The sequence below is a fragment of the Arachis ipaensis genome, chromosome B5, assembly GCF_059453495.1.
Source record: "Arachis ipaensis isolate K30076 ecotype BB chromosome B5, ASM5945349v1, whole genome shotgun sequence".
Classification (NCBI taxonomy): Eukaryota; Viridiplantae; Streptophyta; class Magnoliopsida; order Fabales; family Fabaceae; genus Arachis; species Arachis ipaensis.
This window is the reverse complement of record NC_142440.1, coordinates 141,114,702-141,132,411: the sequence shown is the minus strand read 5'-3', so window position 1 is coordinate 141,132,411 and position 17,710 is coordinate 141,114,702. Positions and strand designations below refer to the sequence as shown.

At 33.9% G+C, this 17,710-nt stretch overlaps 2 protein-coding genes across 2 annotated transcripts; one reads left to right on the top strand and one right to left on the bottom strand.

Annotated features, from left to right (window-relative positions):
• Positions 1–2,368: 2,368 nt before the first annotated feature.
• LOC110265399 (uncharacterized) lies at positions 2,369–3,390 on the bottom strand. The gene is made up of 5 exons (XM_088487929.1): positions 3,265–3,390; positions 3,040–3,174; positions 2,792–2,904; positions 2,628–2,721; positions 2,369–2,542 (listed from the first exon to the last, which is right to left on the bottom strand). Exons 1-5 carry the CDS (start codon positions 3,388–3,390, stop codon positions 2,369–2,371), a joined length of 642 nt encoding a protein of 213 aa, XP_088344055.1.
• Positions 3,391–10,897: 7,507 nt separating this feature from the next.
• LOC107644156 (putative serine/threonine-protein kinase SIS8) lies at positions 10,898–12,754 on the top strand. The gene is made up of 5 exons (XM_088487930.1): positions 10,898–11,069; positions 11,223–11,300; positions 11,404–11,502; positions 11,610–11,678; positions 12,608–12,754. The coding sequence occupies exons 2-5, from the start codon at positions 11,286–11,288 to the stop codon at positions 12,659–12,661; spliced, it is 237 nt and encodes a 78-aa protein (XP_088344056.1). The 5' UTR covers positions 10,898–11,069; positions 11,223–11,285; the 3' UTR covers positions 12,662–12,754.
• The last annotated feature ends 4,956 nt before the right edge of the window (positions 12,755–17,710 follow it).

Genomic DNA, 17,710 nt, shown 5'->3' with positions numbered 1-17,710 from the left:
TCCGAATTTCTTTTTTGAGCTCCAACTCGAAGAGGATCAATCGATTAAGTTCGCTTTTTGGGCCAATGCGAGAAGCAGAGCCGCCTTTGAGTATTTCGGAGACGTCATTTCATTTGACACCACCTACAATACAAACTGCCCCTGTTTATGATGCTAAATTATTTTATTTTTACGAATCCGCATCAGAGGTGTATATTGGCTGTTTCATTGGGTGTATGCGAAGCATTTGTTAAGGTGTAACTAATGATTTTGCATTCTGGACCATGGTAATTTGTTTCAGGTATAATTTGGTCTGTGGTTCTTTCGTCGGGGTGAATCACCATGGTCATTCAACACTTCTCGGATGCTCTTTGATGAAGAACGAAGAAATTGAATCATTCAAATGGTTATTTGAATGCTGGCTTCGTTGCATGGGAGGAAACGCTCCGAAAGGGTTTCTCACCGATCAGTGCGCATCAATGAAAAGGGCTTTAGAGGCCTGTATGCCAACGACAATTCACCGTTGGTGTATTTAGCACATCATGAAGAAGATTCCAAGCAAATTAAACGGGTACAAGGGACATGCCGATATCGAACAAGAAATGAGCCAAGTTGTTTGGAACTCTCACAGCAAAGACTCATTCGATAGGAATTGGAACGATTTTCTGCTGAATTTTGGTCTTGCGAACAACAAGTGGCTTTCAGGTAATGTCTTTTTAAAATCTGCAGCAGAGGTGTATATTGCATGTTCCCTCGGGTGTATTTACAGTCTGTGTTTGGGTGTATTATGCAGATCTGTACGAAGACCGTCACATATGGGTTCCTATCTATCTGGATCACCACTTCTGGGCAGGGATGAGAAGCACCCAAAGGAGCGAGAGCATGCATTCATTTTTTAACAAGTATATCACCCGGAACAGCTCGCTTATTCAGTTTGTCAAACAATACGATAATTGCCTTGGAAGCAGGGAGCAAGCAGAGAGAGAATCAGATGCTGCAGATTTTCATACGGTCATACCGTGTGCAACCAAATCCCCCATTGAAGCTCAGTTTCAAGATGTGTACACTCACGCAAAGTTTAGGGAAGTCCAAGCGCAATTCAGAGGAAAGGCGAATTGCATCACCAGATTAAAGAATTCCGCTCTAGGCTATTCAGTATACGAAGTCGGAGAACAAGTTTCCAGCTCAATATTCAACAAGTTTGTGGTTACTTACGACTCAGTTGCAGCCGAGGTAAAATGCGAATGCTTATTATTCGAGTCGAGAGGGATACTGTGCCGTCACGCACTAAGCGTGTTAAGCTTCGAACAAGCAAGCCAAGTGTCACCTAGATACATACTGGAACGATGGAGCAAGAAGGTAAAGAGGCGACACACACACATCAAGAGCAGCCACGACGAGCCACTAATGGAGCCAAGAAGCAAGAGGTTCGACCAATTGGTTTTTCGTTCGCAAAATATTTGCGAATTTGCCTCCGAATCGGAGGAGCTGACTGCAATTCTGCACCGTGCTTACGATAATGTCATGGCTGAGATGGAAGCATTAAAAGCCAAAAGGAAGGGGACATCTTCTTTATCCCACGAAGACGCCAACTTGGAATCCGTTAACGAGCTTCAAAGCCCGCCAAGGATTCGAACAAGAGGACGTCCAAAAAACAGGCTAGGTTCAAAGCTGGAGAAACAGATCGCAAATGGCACAAAGAAGAAGAAGACGAAAGTTTTAAGCGAGGTAAAAGTAATGTTCTTTAAATTTGTGGCGATTGAGTTTATTTTTCTCGTTAATAGGTTAGCTAATGTGTGAGTGTTATATTCAGATAAACCTGTTTTGATGCTGCATCAGCGGCGCATTCAAATTCCAGCCAATATCAAGGACACGTTTATGAATTATCAGTGTAGGGTACCAGCAGCAGGGGATAACTCTTTGGGTGTATAGTTTTATAGAATATGGGTGTAAAAGCACCGTTCTTTTGGGTGTATTTTTGTTCATTGAAAATTTACATATAGACACATATATAGATTCATATAGAACCAAAGCTCTAAAAATTCGCAGGTTATGGGTGTATATTTGATTTGATGTTTTTCTTCATATTTTAGTACATGTAATTCATACATTTTGAATACAGCACAGACAGTTTGGGTGTATATTTTACGCAATGTTGGGTGTATTATTAGACCTGCGTTGGGTGTAACAGTTTATAATTTGCGTTTATATATGCCTTGATTTTTTCTTCATATTTTACCATCTGTAATACAGCTTTTGAATACATCACAGACAGTTTACCAGCACAGATAGTTTAACTATGGGAAAAAATATACATGGAACAGAACTTGTTGATAAATGGCAAATATTTACATCATTTGTTCAATTTACAAACTACCCAGCAGTTGGATTACGCAGTTTCTATATCAGCAGAATTAATCTGACAAAACGGACTCAATAATACAGAGGATGGCTTCGACAGCCTTATAGCACTACTCTCCCTAATTGCCCGATCTCTTTCTCTATTCATCTCACTGAATAGTATCCGGGAAGCATACTCCACTCTATAGTGGTCCACCTCCTCCTACAATTAAAAAGTATATTCTGTTTAAACAGCAATATTAATTCAGTAAAGTAATACAGAGTTATATAGTTCTAAAGACAGTTACCTGTGGCCAATTATCCCATTCATACTTCCCCTTTTTTATGTTTTCCGGCTCAATTAACTCCATCCACTTCATAACATAGATAGCGCAGTCATAGCTGAAAATGAAGAAAATAAATTACAAATCTCATTTACGAAAGTTTAATGTTCAGACTCACAAATTTATACCTTGTTTTTTGGCCTGATATTTTAACATATGATGATTTAATTTTTTTCTCATTCTCCCCTTTCTGCAGAGGTTTCCCGCCGGTATATGTTATCAATCTTGAAAATACATATCCCTTAAATAGCAAAATAAATCAGTAATACACCCGAATAAATGCACAAGATACACCCAACTGAATGGACAATATACACCCAACACAACTAACGAAATAGACCTAAATATTAAAGTAAACAAGACAGAGGCAACTTACAGTGAATTTATTAATGTCCTTTCTCTCATCGCTTGGAGCTTTTTTGTGTAGCGGGTCAAGTATATGACATTTTCGCTTTCTTGTATTTATGAGCCATAACCACCAATGCCCCGAGTGGCAAACAGGAGCAAAAATCTGAAGGATTCCCACATTTCAACAGTGTGTTATTTTATTTGGCATATAAGTAAATAAGCGTACTAACAAATTTAGTAAACGAAAACTTACATATTGATGCGAAGTTAATTTTTTTTTATCTATGAAGGGAATGAAACTCGGGTAGGCTTCCACTTTGAATTCCCTTTTCGTTTTTGGTGATATGAATTCCCCCTTTGGGTGATCCGAAAGCGCCATGCACTGCAAGAATTGCGAAACAAGAAATGAAATACTAAACTTACACCCAATGGAACGTAAAAAATACAGCCAAATCAATACAGAAAATACACCCAAAGCTCGTAGAAGTAACACTTACCACAATATCGGGGGGGAGACAGTATATTTGTTCTTGAAACCTCTTTTCATTTTTCTGGTTGAGGATGAGGCAGATGGCAGATACAATCTAGAAATATATGCCAAAATCAATTTTACATTAATAAGCATTGCAATTGACTTTGGTGTAAAAACATTAATGTTGTTCTAATATTACCTGAGATTCTATATCACTTTTTGCCTGGAGGGATACAAGGTGCATTCTCATCAAAATGTATTCTCCTTGGCCAATCAGAGTGCACATCTCCTCATACTCGTTAGTATTGCCATCTGCATCTTCCTTCAGTCTCGTCCCCCAGATGTAGCACTTTTGTTTCATATCATCTGTAATCTGATATAATCCCCCAGGAGTTCGAAACTTTTCAGAACTTTCTCCCCCAGTCCCCCTCTCAATTTGTGGACTTTTGTTGTTTTCCTTCGCCGCACTGCTTGCTATTTTTTGGACCAAATTGTCCAATTCTTCTATCAAATTTGCAGATTCAGGAGATTTTGTCCATTCTGTCTCCTGCCTTGATGCCCCCTCATGGCTCGAATCAGTCAATGCAAGGCTGAATGATGGCACCCCTGGATCTGTTTTAGGAACATAGGATGCTGTCCGTGCCATCATTAACAGGGCAGCAGCGTCTTCTGCGTCTGGATGACTACGTCATCATGTATAAGAATAAGAATATACGGATGATAAGCAAAGATTGATTTTAGTCTGATGAACTTACATTTTAGTTGGAGCTGGGGGAACCGTGGGTGTGGTCTCTTGAAGTTGTTTGGGGGTTTCAGGAGTGCTGCACAGTTACCAAAAATTAATCACGGCGTAAAAAAAACTAATCAGGAACAATATACACCCAAACTGTTAGCTAATATACACCCAAACTCTAAACAAACATACACTCAATACTATTTCTTACGTTTCTGTAGTCCCTTCAATCTGTAGCATAGGGGTTGGTTCAAAATCTGTCTCAGTGGTTGTTTGGGATGCTGGCACAAAAACCTGAATCGGGACTCTAAACAAGAAGAAAAGTGAAAGGTTAACAACGCCTTTGAAAATAATAAGGTTATAAGGTTGAAATATTATTGGAAAACTCACACTGCAAGCGCTTCCGACGGTGTCTGTTCCCTCACAACCATCATATTCGAATCAGACGGACTCAACCTAAAATACACCCAAAGAAATTCAAGAAATACACCCGAACAATTCAAAAAGAAGACAGGCTTTGTTTTTTTGAGAACTTACATACTTGCAGTTTTTGCTTTTTTTTCCTGCCTTTTTTTTCTTGAATAAAATAATAAAGGGCTTTTTTTTCTAAAAAAAAATATATACAGAATTAGAAGTAGAAGGGTAATAGAAGAACAAAAGTAACGATTATTTGAAAGAGAAATTACATGCTCTGTGACGGCTGGTTTACACTACTCTGTTCTGTGCGCCCTTGAGAGGAAGGAGCATCACTTCCCAAGTTCACAGCCGGCATTCTAAAACAGATCTCATGTTATTCAGACAAAATAAGATACAGGTATAAAATACACTCAAATGAATGCACAAGATACAACCGACCGAATGGACAATATACACCCAACACAACAAACGAAATATCCCAACTTAATAAACAACATACACCCAACTTGATCAACACAATACACCGAAATGGTTCCACAAAATACACCCAAATCATGATAACAAGATTTTATTAAATAGTAAAGCTTCTTACGTTTCAGACGACACATAGCGACCTTCTGTCGATCGCAGGTCTGCTTGGTTCTCCCTGGAAAACAAGAAACAATTATTAGCATACAAAACACACCAAAATATGAAATAGACAGCTCAGCAAGACATACCCCTCTGCAGCAGATTTATTTTGCCCTAGCCATTCATCTAGTTCGTCACTTGATATTTCATATGTCTCACTACATTCATAAAAGAAGACGTTAACAAAAATAATTACGATGATAGACGGTAATATAGCTTACGAGGTACTGTACCGGTCAAAGTATTGATCTTCTTTAGGAGGTGAATCCTCCACAACAACTTTTTTCTTTTTTGGTTGTGTTCTGGGTGGAAAGAAAAGAGTACCAATCAGAAATAAGAAATTAATTTTATCACAGAATAGTCGTCTAATCTAATTATATGCAAAGAAGTGCTTACTTTTTTGGTGTTGTTTTTGTTTTTTTCTTCTCCTTCTCCTTCTCTACAGGTGATGATTCTTCGCTCCTATAAGTTAATAATAGACACTTTAGTTAATACACGAAATCTTTATAATGAAGCCAAAAGAAAGGAGTAATAATTTCAGGACATTACTCATCACTTGGTTCAGATTCAGATTCTGAATCAGAATCTGACTCCTCTTGCCTCTGCTTTCTTTTTCTGGAGTCCATTCTGGAAGGCAAACAATCATTATTTAGAACATACTAAAAATACACCCAAATAAATTCACAACATACACCCAACTGAATATACAATATACATCCAACGCAGCAAACGAACACACCCAGCTTAATAAACTACACACACCCAACGTGATGAACAAAATACACCCAACTCAAAAAAGAAATTACACCCAAGTATGGTACTTACTTTTTCCCCTTTTTGCTGGGGTGTTTTCTTCCTGAATCCTCTGAGTCTTCTTGAGTCTCAGACTCAGAGGTAGAAGTGTCAATGTCAGTAGCTGTTTCTGTCTCTGAAGATGATGTTGGACTCGCCTTCCTTTTTTTGTTTTTTTTATTTCTTGTTTTTTTTATTTTTTTTCTTTTTTTTTTCATTTTTTCTCTTGCTCTTGTCTCCGCCATCTTCACAATCCCCTGAAACATTAGATATTTTAGCTAGCAGCATTCAGGTAAATAAAATACAAGCAACATATTATGTTTACTTACCAAAATTTCCTCTCTTTCTGCAGTCATTCTTTCCACCAACTGCTCCTTAGTCCAGTTGGCAATCCAAGGCTTTGGTGGTCTTTCAGCCCTCTTCTTGCCTTTGTTTTCAGAAAGATGAAAGTATATTATCATCAGGGCAAAGAGGCAGCCATCAATTGCCTTCTTCTTCTTCTCCTGGTAGTCTGTGATGCCCTTGATCAAGAAGGTCAAAACATGCCCCCCCCCAGTTTCTCTCCGATATGCCGTCCATGTTAAAAATTGGGGCCAGGTGCACGGGTGATATTTTGTTTATCGTCGTTGGCAAAAGGAACGCCATCTGTATGTAGAGGATGAATATCCTCTTGAACATCAGGCGTTCCTCTTCGTTGCCAACGCCGATTTCCATCATTTCATCGGTAAGACTTTTGAGGGTCTTACCCTGGAATCTTCTAAAAATTATTTTGTCATCATCAGAGAGTTTCTTATACTCAACTTTCTCAAGAAATAGATTTCCTACAAAAAGAAAAACAACAAAGTATCAAGGTCGGTTCAAATACACTCAAGCATCAACCTTAAATACACCCAAGCATCAACTTAATATACACCTATAATTTTGAGCTAGTTACCTGTTGCATTGATGCCAAGCGCATCACCTATTATTTTTGGTGTTATTTGGAAAGAACCATATCCTGTCTTCAGTCTGTTCTCCCCAAGTTTGAAGTTATTTGTCAGTTCCCTTAAGAGTTGGTGATCCACCCTAAGTGGTGGGATGTGCATCAACCCACCGAATTCAAGATCCCTCACAATTGCCTTCTTCTCCTCAGTCATGTTTCTGAACTTATCACTCAGGAGATGTGTGGCACACTTAAGGTCTTTTGTTTTGTTTCTTGCTGCCATTTTCTCTGAAACGTAAAATACACCCAAAGACATCAGTACGATACACTCATATATATGAGTCAGATACACCCATTGATAACAGTAAGATACACCCATAGATATGATTCAGATACACTCATTGATAACAGTGAGATACACCCATAGATATGATTCAGATAAATCCATTTATATCAGTCAGGTATCACTCAAACATGCTTCAATATCAAATTAATTGAGATCTCAGTAAGATACACGCATATATGAGTCAGATACACCCATTGATAACAGTAAGATACACCCATATGTAAGAATCAGATACACCCGTTGATAACAGTGAGATACTCCCATAGATATTATTCAGATACAGTATCCATATATATCAGTCAGATATCAGTCAAACATGCTTCAATATCAAGCCACATTACAAGTTCAAGCAGTATACACCCCCCAATCTACGGAATAAACCCCCAAAAATCAACAACAATAGCAGGAGAACTTAAAACAAGAACGTAGAACGACGTAGAACTTAGAACAGTGTAACAAAGAAGCAAGAAGTAAACCCTAGAAGAACGGCGTAGAAGAAAAGTAAAATATACAGGAATCTTAACGAACTTACGTTGAGTATTGTTGCTTTGCTTCAGATTCTTCACGGAGAGTTTGATCGTGTTTTGATGGAGGTTTCGAAGAACGATTTGTATGTTTTGAACTTTGATTTTCGCTCGAAAATGGAAGGGTTTCCTTGTTTTCGAAGCGTTTTGAGAAGTGGAAGAAGTGGAAGAGTTTTCCATACGTAACGGTTGTAGTGTTGAGTGCGTGATTTTGACGCGCCATGTTGTCTCTCTTTATGCGCGTGGCTTCTGTTTGGGCTGGGCCAACTTGTAAGCTTGTAAGCTTGTATGTGTAGCCCAGCCCTAATAAAATAAACTTAGAAGAGAAAATAGTATATTCATTTTGGCGGGAAAATGGATTAATGAGAAATCGACACCTCACTTCCATTAGTTGAGGGAAAAATCCAATTTTAGTATATAAAGTAGAAGTAGATAGATAAGTAGATATTTTCTCTTGATCCCATCTATAAAATATATGGTAAGAGATCACATTTTATCCCCTCAAATAAAAAAAATTAAGAGGATCCAATCTCTTAGTTCTTTAGTTTTGACAAATTTTAAAAGTAGAAACAACTAAACAAAGAATAAATATCCATCTCCATCCCTAGAAATTTCTTCTAAGGACCAGGAGCCCCAAAAAAAAAAAATATCAATTTTGGCCCTCGTTCTTTAACATTGTGAGACTAATTAGTCCTCACGTTAATGATATCTCGTCAGAATATATTTATGTGACACATTAATCACGAATATATTCTCAATTTAATTTTTATAAGTAAAAATAAATTAAAAATTACTAATATTACTTAATTTGACATAGTAAATTTAACCAATGTATTTAAAAACGGTAACAAAAATATATAAAAAAATCTAAACGACCCCAACAACTACCCAAAACACCAGACTCCCAACAAAAAAATCTATCAATCCTAATTAGTTTTTAACAGATAAATCAATAGTTTAATATGTTACACAGGTTTATTTCATTAATATAGAAAAAAATATTAACAAAAAGATTAATTAGTTTTACAGAAATAAAGATTAAGGATTGGAGACATAATTTTTGAGTAATTACCCAGATCAATCCCCAAAGATTTTAAAAACGGACATTTTAGTCTCCAAAAAAATTAATGTATAAACCAATCTCCAACATTTCTCTCCATTAGACATGACAGTCCTTCATCCAAAAATAAAATAATAATAATAATAATAATAATAATAATAATAATAATATTATTATTATTATTATTATTATTATTATTATTATTATTATTATTATTATTAATTGCACAAGGTGTATTTTTTTGTATTTTTTTAATGATAAATTTATTCATTAGATTCTTTTATATATATATATATATATATATATATATATATATATATATATATATATATATATATATATATAGTCACTTAATAATAATAATAATAATTTATTATTATTATTATTATTATTATTATTATTATTATTATTATTATTATTATATTTTTAGAGGAAGAATTATTATGTCTAACGGAAAGAAACATTGGGGATTGATTTGTACATTAATTTTTTGGGGGACTAAAATATCTATTTTTAAAATCTTTGGGGACTAATCTGGGTAATTATTCTGCCGGAAAATGAACTGGGACTGATTTGTCTGTCAAAGTAAAATCTTGGAGATTAATCTGTGTATTAATTTTTCTTAGGGACTAAAATGTTCAATTTTAAAATTCTTAGGATCTGATTTAAATAATTACTCCGTAATTTTTTATTAAACCTCACTGTCGTTTAAAATTTTCTCTTAAAAAAATAATCTCAAATAAATTTGATACTATTCTCACTCTCTAATATGTTTAGTTAAAAGAAAAGAAATAAAAAAAATAAGAAATAAAAAATTAAAAATTAAATATATTTTTATTTTTCTTAAATATATTTAAATAAAAAATATTATAAAAAATAATTTTATTTTTATATTATAAAATATATTAAAAAAAAAAGAATACTATTAAAAATAAAAAAAACATAACAAATTTTTTACTCCTTTTCTTTTAATATTAAAAAAAATTTATTAAATCCCATCAATTTTTTTACATTATTCAACTTTTTATTTCTAACTTTTTTCTGACTAAACAATAAAAAATAATCAATTTTCTTTAATTAGTAATTACCTTTCCTCTCTTTTTCTTTGCTTCTATTTTCCTCGCAAACCAACATGGTAAGGTGGAAAGCACTCTTCGACTCAACGCATTCCATTTTACCATACTCTCTTCAGTGGCAGAACTTAGTTCAGACGAGGGGGTCATGGCCCCCCAAACTATTTATAAAAAATTTACTAGTATTTTTTTAAAAGATAAAAAATAGTTCAATTGACTTAAATACTTTACTATGACTTAAAGTATCTAATAAGTTCAATAAACAACACTCTCTCTATCTTTAGTTCAAATATAAAAAATTAGATATTTTTTATTTATTTAATTTAATATTATTTTATATTTTACTATTTATTTAATTTAATTTTTTATATGATAAAAAATAATAAAATATTCAATAAGTATTAATATTATTGTATTTGTATAAATTAATAAAAAAATTCAATAAATATTATAAATTTTAATATTTGTCCTTCTAACTTCTTCTTTACATATTTTACAGGATATATATTCAAATTTTTATATAAAATAATAATAAAAAATCAAAGAATTGATACATTTTTTAAGAAAAAAGCTAATGTTTAAGAAGGAGAACATATAACTTTTACAATATCAACACCTGTAGATAGTTCTTCTACTCTAATGAATTACGAAAAAAGTGGGATATAACCTTCAAAAGTTCTAAAAGTTACATCTCATGACTTTAACCTTAACTTTTTGGAACGAGATCTTAAAAAACAGTTTTAAGTTTGACAATATCACCCAAACCAGAGAGATGAGATTAGACGAGGGTATCTGAGATTCATATCAAAACATTTTGACAATTATTTTCTATCTGTCCCCAAAATTTTGTTTCAAGTTCCACCACTGCTCCTCTTGAGTTTTGATTGCAAGAATGTTGTCATTCTTCTCATCCTCACCAATCAAATTAAGGTATGCTTTTCAATTCCCAAATTCTGTTCCCCAGTCCGCTCTCCGTCTTTGCTTCCCTTCAACTTCATCCCTACACTCTCCCTCTCAGTCCCAATTACTTGATGAAGCTGTTGATTCCTTCACTCGCATGCTCTTGGATTGTGTGTTGTTGTGACGGAGGTGTTAAAAGTGAAACAATACAGAACTCTTTGAAATTGAATTTGATTTTATTTGATGAATTTCTTTACATTTATTTATTATTTTGATTAATGTTGTTCTAGAAGGATTACTTTTAATGACTCAGAAGTCTGAACTTTATATTTGCTAGTGCAGAGGAAGTTTGTATAGACTAATTCATCTGCCAAACAATCAACTAGATGAGCAAAGGCAGTTGAGATGGCCCTCGATACTGTAAGATTCGTTTTTCTTTTATTGCGATGTAGTTTCATTAAGAAAATTATTGCCATAATTAGTGAAACTCAGTTGACGTGACATATATCTCTTGAATCTACAGGCCCGAGGAATAAACCATTTGCACAACTGCACTCCAGTGATTGTACACCGTGATTTGAAGTCACTAAATCTTCTTGTTGATAAAAATTGGGTTGTGAAGGTGTCAACTAATTGTCATGTTTGAATTTTCTTGATAGCATGCTGAATGCTACCTGTAGATATGGTTTAATTGGTTTTTTTCACCCTTTCTTTTTTTCTTTCGTATAGTTATGTGATTTTGGCTTATCAAGAATGAAGCACATTACATTCCTTTCTTCCAGATTAACTGCAGGAACAGTAAGCTGTCATAATCCTTATTTCTAAGCTCAAATACTGTGTCATACCCTCTGCATTCTGAATTATTCGTTCTTTCATGTTCTTGTTCTACATTTTGCTGCATATTTTTTATGTTCGTTGTGCTTTATATTCTTCTAAATCTATACAAACATACACAAATGGAGGCATTTGCTATTATCTTTTAACAAAAAATTTGGAAAACCAGGAGCTTCTTGCCGTTTAAAAATTCATTATGTTTGACATGTTATATTAATCCTTTTGTGATGATGAATACCTATCTTTAGCCTCGGCTTATGTTATGTTCAATTTATAATACAATTACAAGTTCTATGTGCCAAGAAAATGTCAATTGAATAAGGTTTGAGAGAATGAGAGAAGGAAGAAAACAGAGTGAGAAAGAGAAGAGGATTTGAAGAGAAAGACAAGAAATTTATGATCTGCATTACTAGTGAGCTTATCACTAATCTGTGCTTATGTATAGAGAAGGGTAGCTTGCTGTGCAAGCTAGTACAAAAGGCACAACAGTCCGTTCATTCTTAAAATTATTTATGATAGCTGTAACTAACAGCTCTCCTATGTAGCTGGCACTGTTCTAACAGCCAACAGTTCTTTCATAACCAACTCTTGTAACTCTTCTCTAGACTTTACCAACTTACTCTACTACGATGAATGTTCTTTGGTAACAAATGAGCAAATCTTTCTTAATTTTGTTGAGGCCTAAAGTTATTGTTTGGTAAGAGTTTCAAATAGGTCTGTGTCCTCTGATAATTGCCAAATGGGGCCTTAGTGTAACTACATGCTTTTCATCTCTACCTCAAGCTCCTCTCTTTCGTATGCGTGATCAGTTCCAATATTCTGCACGCATTTAGTTTTGCTGCTAAGCGTTTGTTTGGCATTGCAATATATTCATTTTTTATGACATGTTGCAGGCCGAGTGGATGGTGCCTGAAGTATTAAGAAATGAACCTTCAAATGAAAAGTAAGCTCAGTTATCATTGGTTTTCGTCATTAAATTTTTCTTTATTTTGCTTGTGGAGGAGGATTTCATAGTCTGTGTTCCTCTCTAACCTGAATCATCTGGCATAGGAAAAAATAAGTTGGAGTTTTTATTACATATAAGTGTTGTTCTTTGGCTTCCTTGTCTCGTCGTTCTTCTCATTGGTTTTGCCACCCTTTTAAGGCATTCATAATTTTATGATAACAAGTGGTGATTGGATATCCCGGTGCGATGTTTATACTTTGAGTCATATTATGGGAGCTCTCTACTTTGCAACAGCCCTGGGGTGGAATGAATCCGATGCAAGTTGTGGGTGCTGTCGGTTTCCAGCATTGTTGCCTTGTCATTACAGATGATATGGACCCTGCTATCACGGATATTATCAATCAATGCTAGCAGACGTGAGTGTACTCTTCAATCATTTTATCCGTATTCTAAGATATCAGAACTCTTGCTTATAGCATTCTGAAAACCACTTGTTCTATCTGATATGAATAATCACATGAAAGGAAATACACATTTGATCTTGCCAAGGTACAGTTTTGTTTCAATATAACCATTTTTTTAATAAAAAATCTTTATAAAGTGCAAGCCAGTTTCAAGAAACCCCTTAATGACGACTCGTTTTCTCTTAAAGATTTTTATGCATGATAGGGACTTGATTACACAATTCTTAAAGGAAAAGTCTAGGAGGCCAGTAACTTTTTCAAATTCTAGCCAGCATGTAACCAGCAAAGAAATGTGAGCCATTGGATGAAATTTCATGCCAATCTCACACCATTAAAATCATCATTGATAGTTATTTGATGGCTACAAATCACAAAAATTGCTGGCCCCCTAGCACTCCTCATTTTTAAACTAGAATACTTGGTTGAAAACTAGGGACTTGACGAGTTGTATAGTATTTTTGCTCATTCAGTCCTGTGAGGCTCTGATTCTTTTCAGTCTTGACCCTTTCCTTTCTTTTTTTTTTATTTTCTTTCTTCCCAGTTTTTTTTTTCTTCGGTGGAGTCATTATCAGTTTGTACCATTTGTTTGTGTACACAATTCTTTATAATTTTGCTGTAATCAATTCTAAATTTTGATGTGCATAAATTATGAAATGTTGCAGTTGTAGCTTGAATGGGAAAAAAATTGATAGTGCGTGGAAATTGTTTGGTGCTGTAAATGCAAATTGGATAAGCTTTTTATTCTTTTTTTGTTTTTCATTTTTTTATTTGGATGGGTCCAAGTGTTATGTCTAAGGCTTGGTTTGGTAAAATTTTTTGAAAAAGTATTTTTTATTTAAAAGTACAAATTTTTTATTTTGCATTTGGTATATAAGAAAGATTATGTATTTGTACTTACAAATTTTAAAAGATAGAAGTGTTTTTAAAAGCATTTAAAATGGAATTTTTCAAAAATAATTTTGCATATTAAAATTAAAAAATCTAATATAATCTTATACATTAATTGATATCTAAATATAATTTTTATATTAATGTATATTATAGTATTTTTAAATTTTAAAAATTATTTTACTAAATGCTATTATTACTTCTATTTATTGAAAATTAGTTTTAATTTAATTTATTAATGTTATAATTTTTAAAATGTTATCTTTTAAAAGTTAATTTCTATAAATTACTTTAAAAAAAAGTAAAAATTTTACTAAATAAAACATAACTTCTTCACCTTTCTTGCTAAAAAAATAATATTATTTATATTTTTATCAAACTCGTAAAAATAATGTCTTTTGGTGTAAATTTGATGGAAAAAAAAAAGTATAAAAGTGCTTTAGTATTTTATTATATACATATATTTAATACGTGATGTTATATTTGTAAAAATAATATGAATAGTTATTTAAGATATAAAATAATTTATATTTTCTGTATATTAAAATTAAATGTCTTTTATCTTTTAAAATGATCTTTTTAGCGGATCAAACATAAATTTTTGTTAGTTTAGTCAACATTTCTTTTTCTTTTAGAAAAGTAATTGAGAAGCCAATTTAAACGGATTAATTGTAGTAACAAAGGGAAAAGAGTAAATACTCAAATTGATGCCTGAAAGATTATTCGATCTTTAAAATTGGTCTTCGAAAAATAAAATTAATCAGAATTGTCCCCAAAAAATTTAAAAATACTCATGTTAGTCTTTCTGTCTGTTATTTGACAAACAACGTCATCATTTGCTTACCTGTCTGTTAGTGTCACAAGTCAACAAAAGCTTCAAAGGCGTTGTTTTCTTTGGTCACCCTTTTCAACCCTTTTTCATTACGGTCTATTCTATCTTTCTTCTCAAAATAGAACATCTCTCTAATCCAATCCTTCGACTTTGGTTCTCACCTCCAGCAGAAAAGGATGTTTGGCTTTGTGACGTTTATTGATCCACAAACGGTTAAAACCATTTTAGACAAAGGGAATCCCCATTATGTTCGTGGGTCTCGAGTGCTTGTTAAATCTTATCGGGGAGAAGTCAAAGGTTATTGAAAAGTACTTCCTTGTCTAATGTTTCTTCGGTTAATTTATATTTTCAGCTTAGAATTGAATGCTTAAACTCTGGATTTAAACTTGAAATGTGGGTACAATTGCACTTGACATTAGAAAGGGTTGTTGTTATAATTTGATTGTTTCTTGGTATAATTGTATCAATATCATTATCTTAAAGGTTAGTTTAGAGAAATTTATATACGATAATAGTATATATTAATTAATTTACTTTCGTCCTTTGTGTATGAATGAAATTTAGTAATTTAATTTTATCTTTTGATCATGCTAGTTATGTTGACAGATACTTCTTTTTTCAAGAAACTTTTCGTATCAACTTTAATTTGGTTGCAGAAAATATGCTGATAGAATTTAACACTCTATGTGTTACTCACCTCACCACATAGACATGGATTCTGAAATGAACTCAAGTGAGTATCATATTATCTTGTTTGGAATCTATATTACTTGTCCTGTTCATATGACTTGTTCTGTGATCATTCTCTCATTAGTCATTAAAATAACAATTTTCAATTTTTTTTGTAATTCTAAAAAATTGTGGCAATGCTAGATCTCTTAGGAGACGTTTGGCAGCGTTGCAGTTTGCCCAAAATTTTTCTGTCTATTTCACCCCATTTTCGCTTCTCCACGAATGTAACGAGAGCTTCAGAATGTATGTAGTAGTAACATGAATTGCATTTATTTATTATGAGTACATTCTTTGTATCATTCTTTATAAGGCTACTTTACATTTTTCAGATCATTTTAATTTCAACTTTCATTCTCAAGAATCTTTCAAAAACACACACGGAAAGAAATATAGAGTTTAAATAGCCCAAGGCCAATACACTATACAGTACCAAGTAGCTTTGAAGTTTAGTCAAAATCTCTGACTTTTAAGATGAAGGTAGCAGCAAGAGGATTATAAGTTATTAGCAGGAATATATATTATATTATGCATAGTTTTCAACCATATTGTATCCTTGTCTAGACTCCGGCCAACTAGATGCTGCCCATGATGTAGTTCAACAACAATTTTGGCCTCTGCACAATTAATTTGTTGCTGCAACAACAATGGCATTTAACGAGAATAAGAGATTAGGATTTATTCTCTTTAGGACTAATTTGACAAAAATTTCTAAACATATCTTGTCATCAGCCATTCTGCACCAACCTGTCATGTTAATATGACACACTAACAACCACATAAGTAAGATTTAACGTCGTTACTGACAGAATGAACGGAGGGGAGACGGAAGGACTAACGTGACCATTTTTAAATTTTTTGGGTACAATTTTGATTAATTTTTTTTTCGAGAACAAATTTGGAGATCGGGTAATTTTTTAGGAACCAATTTGAGTATTTTTTTTTTTTGTGACTGAAATAAATTAAACAAAGAAAAACAAAAGAAACAAAACAAAGAACTGTTTAAATAGAGGGACAGTCCTGTTTAAGACTACTCTTAAACTCCTCCCAAGGTGAAAGAAGCTCCACATGCGAAAGTTGTAACTTCATCGCCATCTTTGCCATAGTATCTGCCACCGTGTTTGCATCTCTCATAATCAAACGAAAGTCAACACGCCAATTCCAATGCATGATATCTCTTATTTTGAGCACCAGTGGATCAATAAACCCAAAACCATCTTGAGTAACAAGATTAAATGCTTCCACACAATCCGTCTCACAAATAACATCTCGTTGACCCACATCCCAAGCTAAGAGATATCCTCTCCAAATAGCAAACAATTCTCCTTGAAGAATACTATTACTCTCAATCATTCCCAAACACCCCCTTTGCCAGCTCCCATTACAATCTCTAATAACACAAGCAAAACCAACACTATCACCCGAACCAAAATAACTAGCATCACAATTAATCTTAAAAGTACCAATGGATGGGGGATTCCAAAAATCATTTAGAGTAGAGGGAAGGGACATACGTTGTAATTCAAAAATATTTCTAAGCTCCTTTTTTGAAGTTAATGCCAGACAAATGACTTTTTCCGGAGGCCAAGTTTTATGGGGATTAAAGATGTCGTTATTCCTTGCTCGCCATATCCACCAAAGTCCCGAAAAGAACTTGAACGGGTGCTCTCTGCTATGATACAAGAACCAGTTCTTCAAATCCAAAGGATGACAAGGAATATCCAACCTTTGCCAGACAAGCTGAGCTTTTGGACAATCCCGAATACAATGTATAACCGATTCCTGGCTAGAAAGACATCTTGGACACCTATCCGATGACGACATCCCTCTTCTAAAGCGAAAACTTGCAGTAGGAAGAGCCTCCTTAAGACACAACCAAGCCAAAAACTTATGCTTTTCCGGAACAAGCTGACGCCAAAGCCAAAGCCAATTCTCCCTCTCCTCCCAACCAAACAGCTGCTTACACAACCACAAGTAACCATTGCGTGAGTCATAGACTTTGGCAGCAGACCCACTCCAATACCAACCCACTTCCAGACCTGCTTGTTCATCTGGATTGTAAGAGAGAATATTATCTTTCAGATTTTGAGATAAAGGAGAATAAAGAGTATCCAAATGCCACCTACCAACCGACCAA

What these genes read in the sequence shown, in the direction of transcription:
- LOC107644156 (XM_088487930.1), top strand. An exon ending in ATAAAAATTGGGTTGTGAAG is followed by an intron (nt 11,503 to 11,609) that starts GTGTCAACTAAT and finishes TCTTTCGTATAG; the next exon opens with TTATGTGATTTTGGCTTATC. An exon ending in CCAGATTAACTGCAGGAACA is followed by an intron (nt 11,679 to 12,607) that starts GTAAGCTGTCAT and finishes GACATGTTGCAG; the next exon opens with GCCGAGTGGATGGTGCCTGA.
- LOC110265399 (XM_088487929.1), bottom strand. Translation starts at nt 3,390, where the DNA reads ATGGCGCTTTCGGATCACCCAAAGGGGGAATTCATATCACCAAAAACG. An exon ending in AGGACATTAATAAATTCACT is followed by an intron (nt 2,905 to 3,039) that starts GTAAGTTGCCTC and finishes TTGCTATTTAAG; the next exon opens with GGATATGTATTTTCAAGATT. An exon ending in ATATCAGGCCAAAAAACAAG is followed by an intron (nt 2,722 to 2,791) that starts GTATAAATTTGT and finishes CTTCATTTTCAG; the next exon opens with CTATGACTGCGCTATCTATG.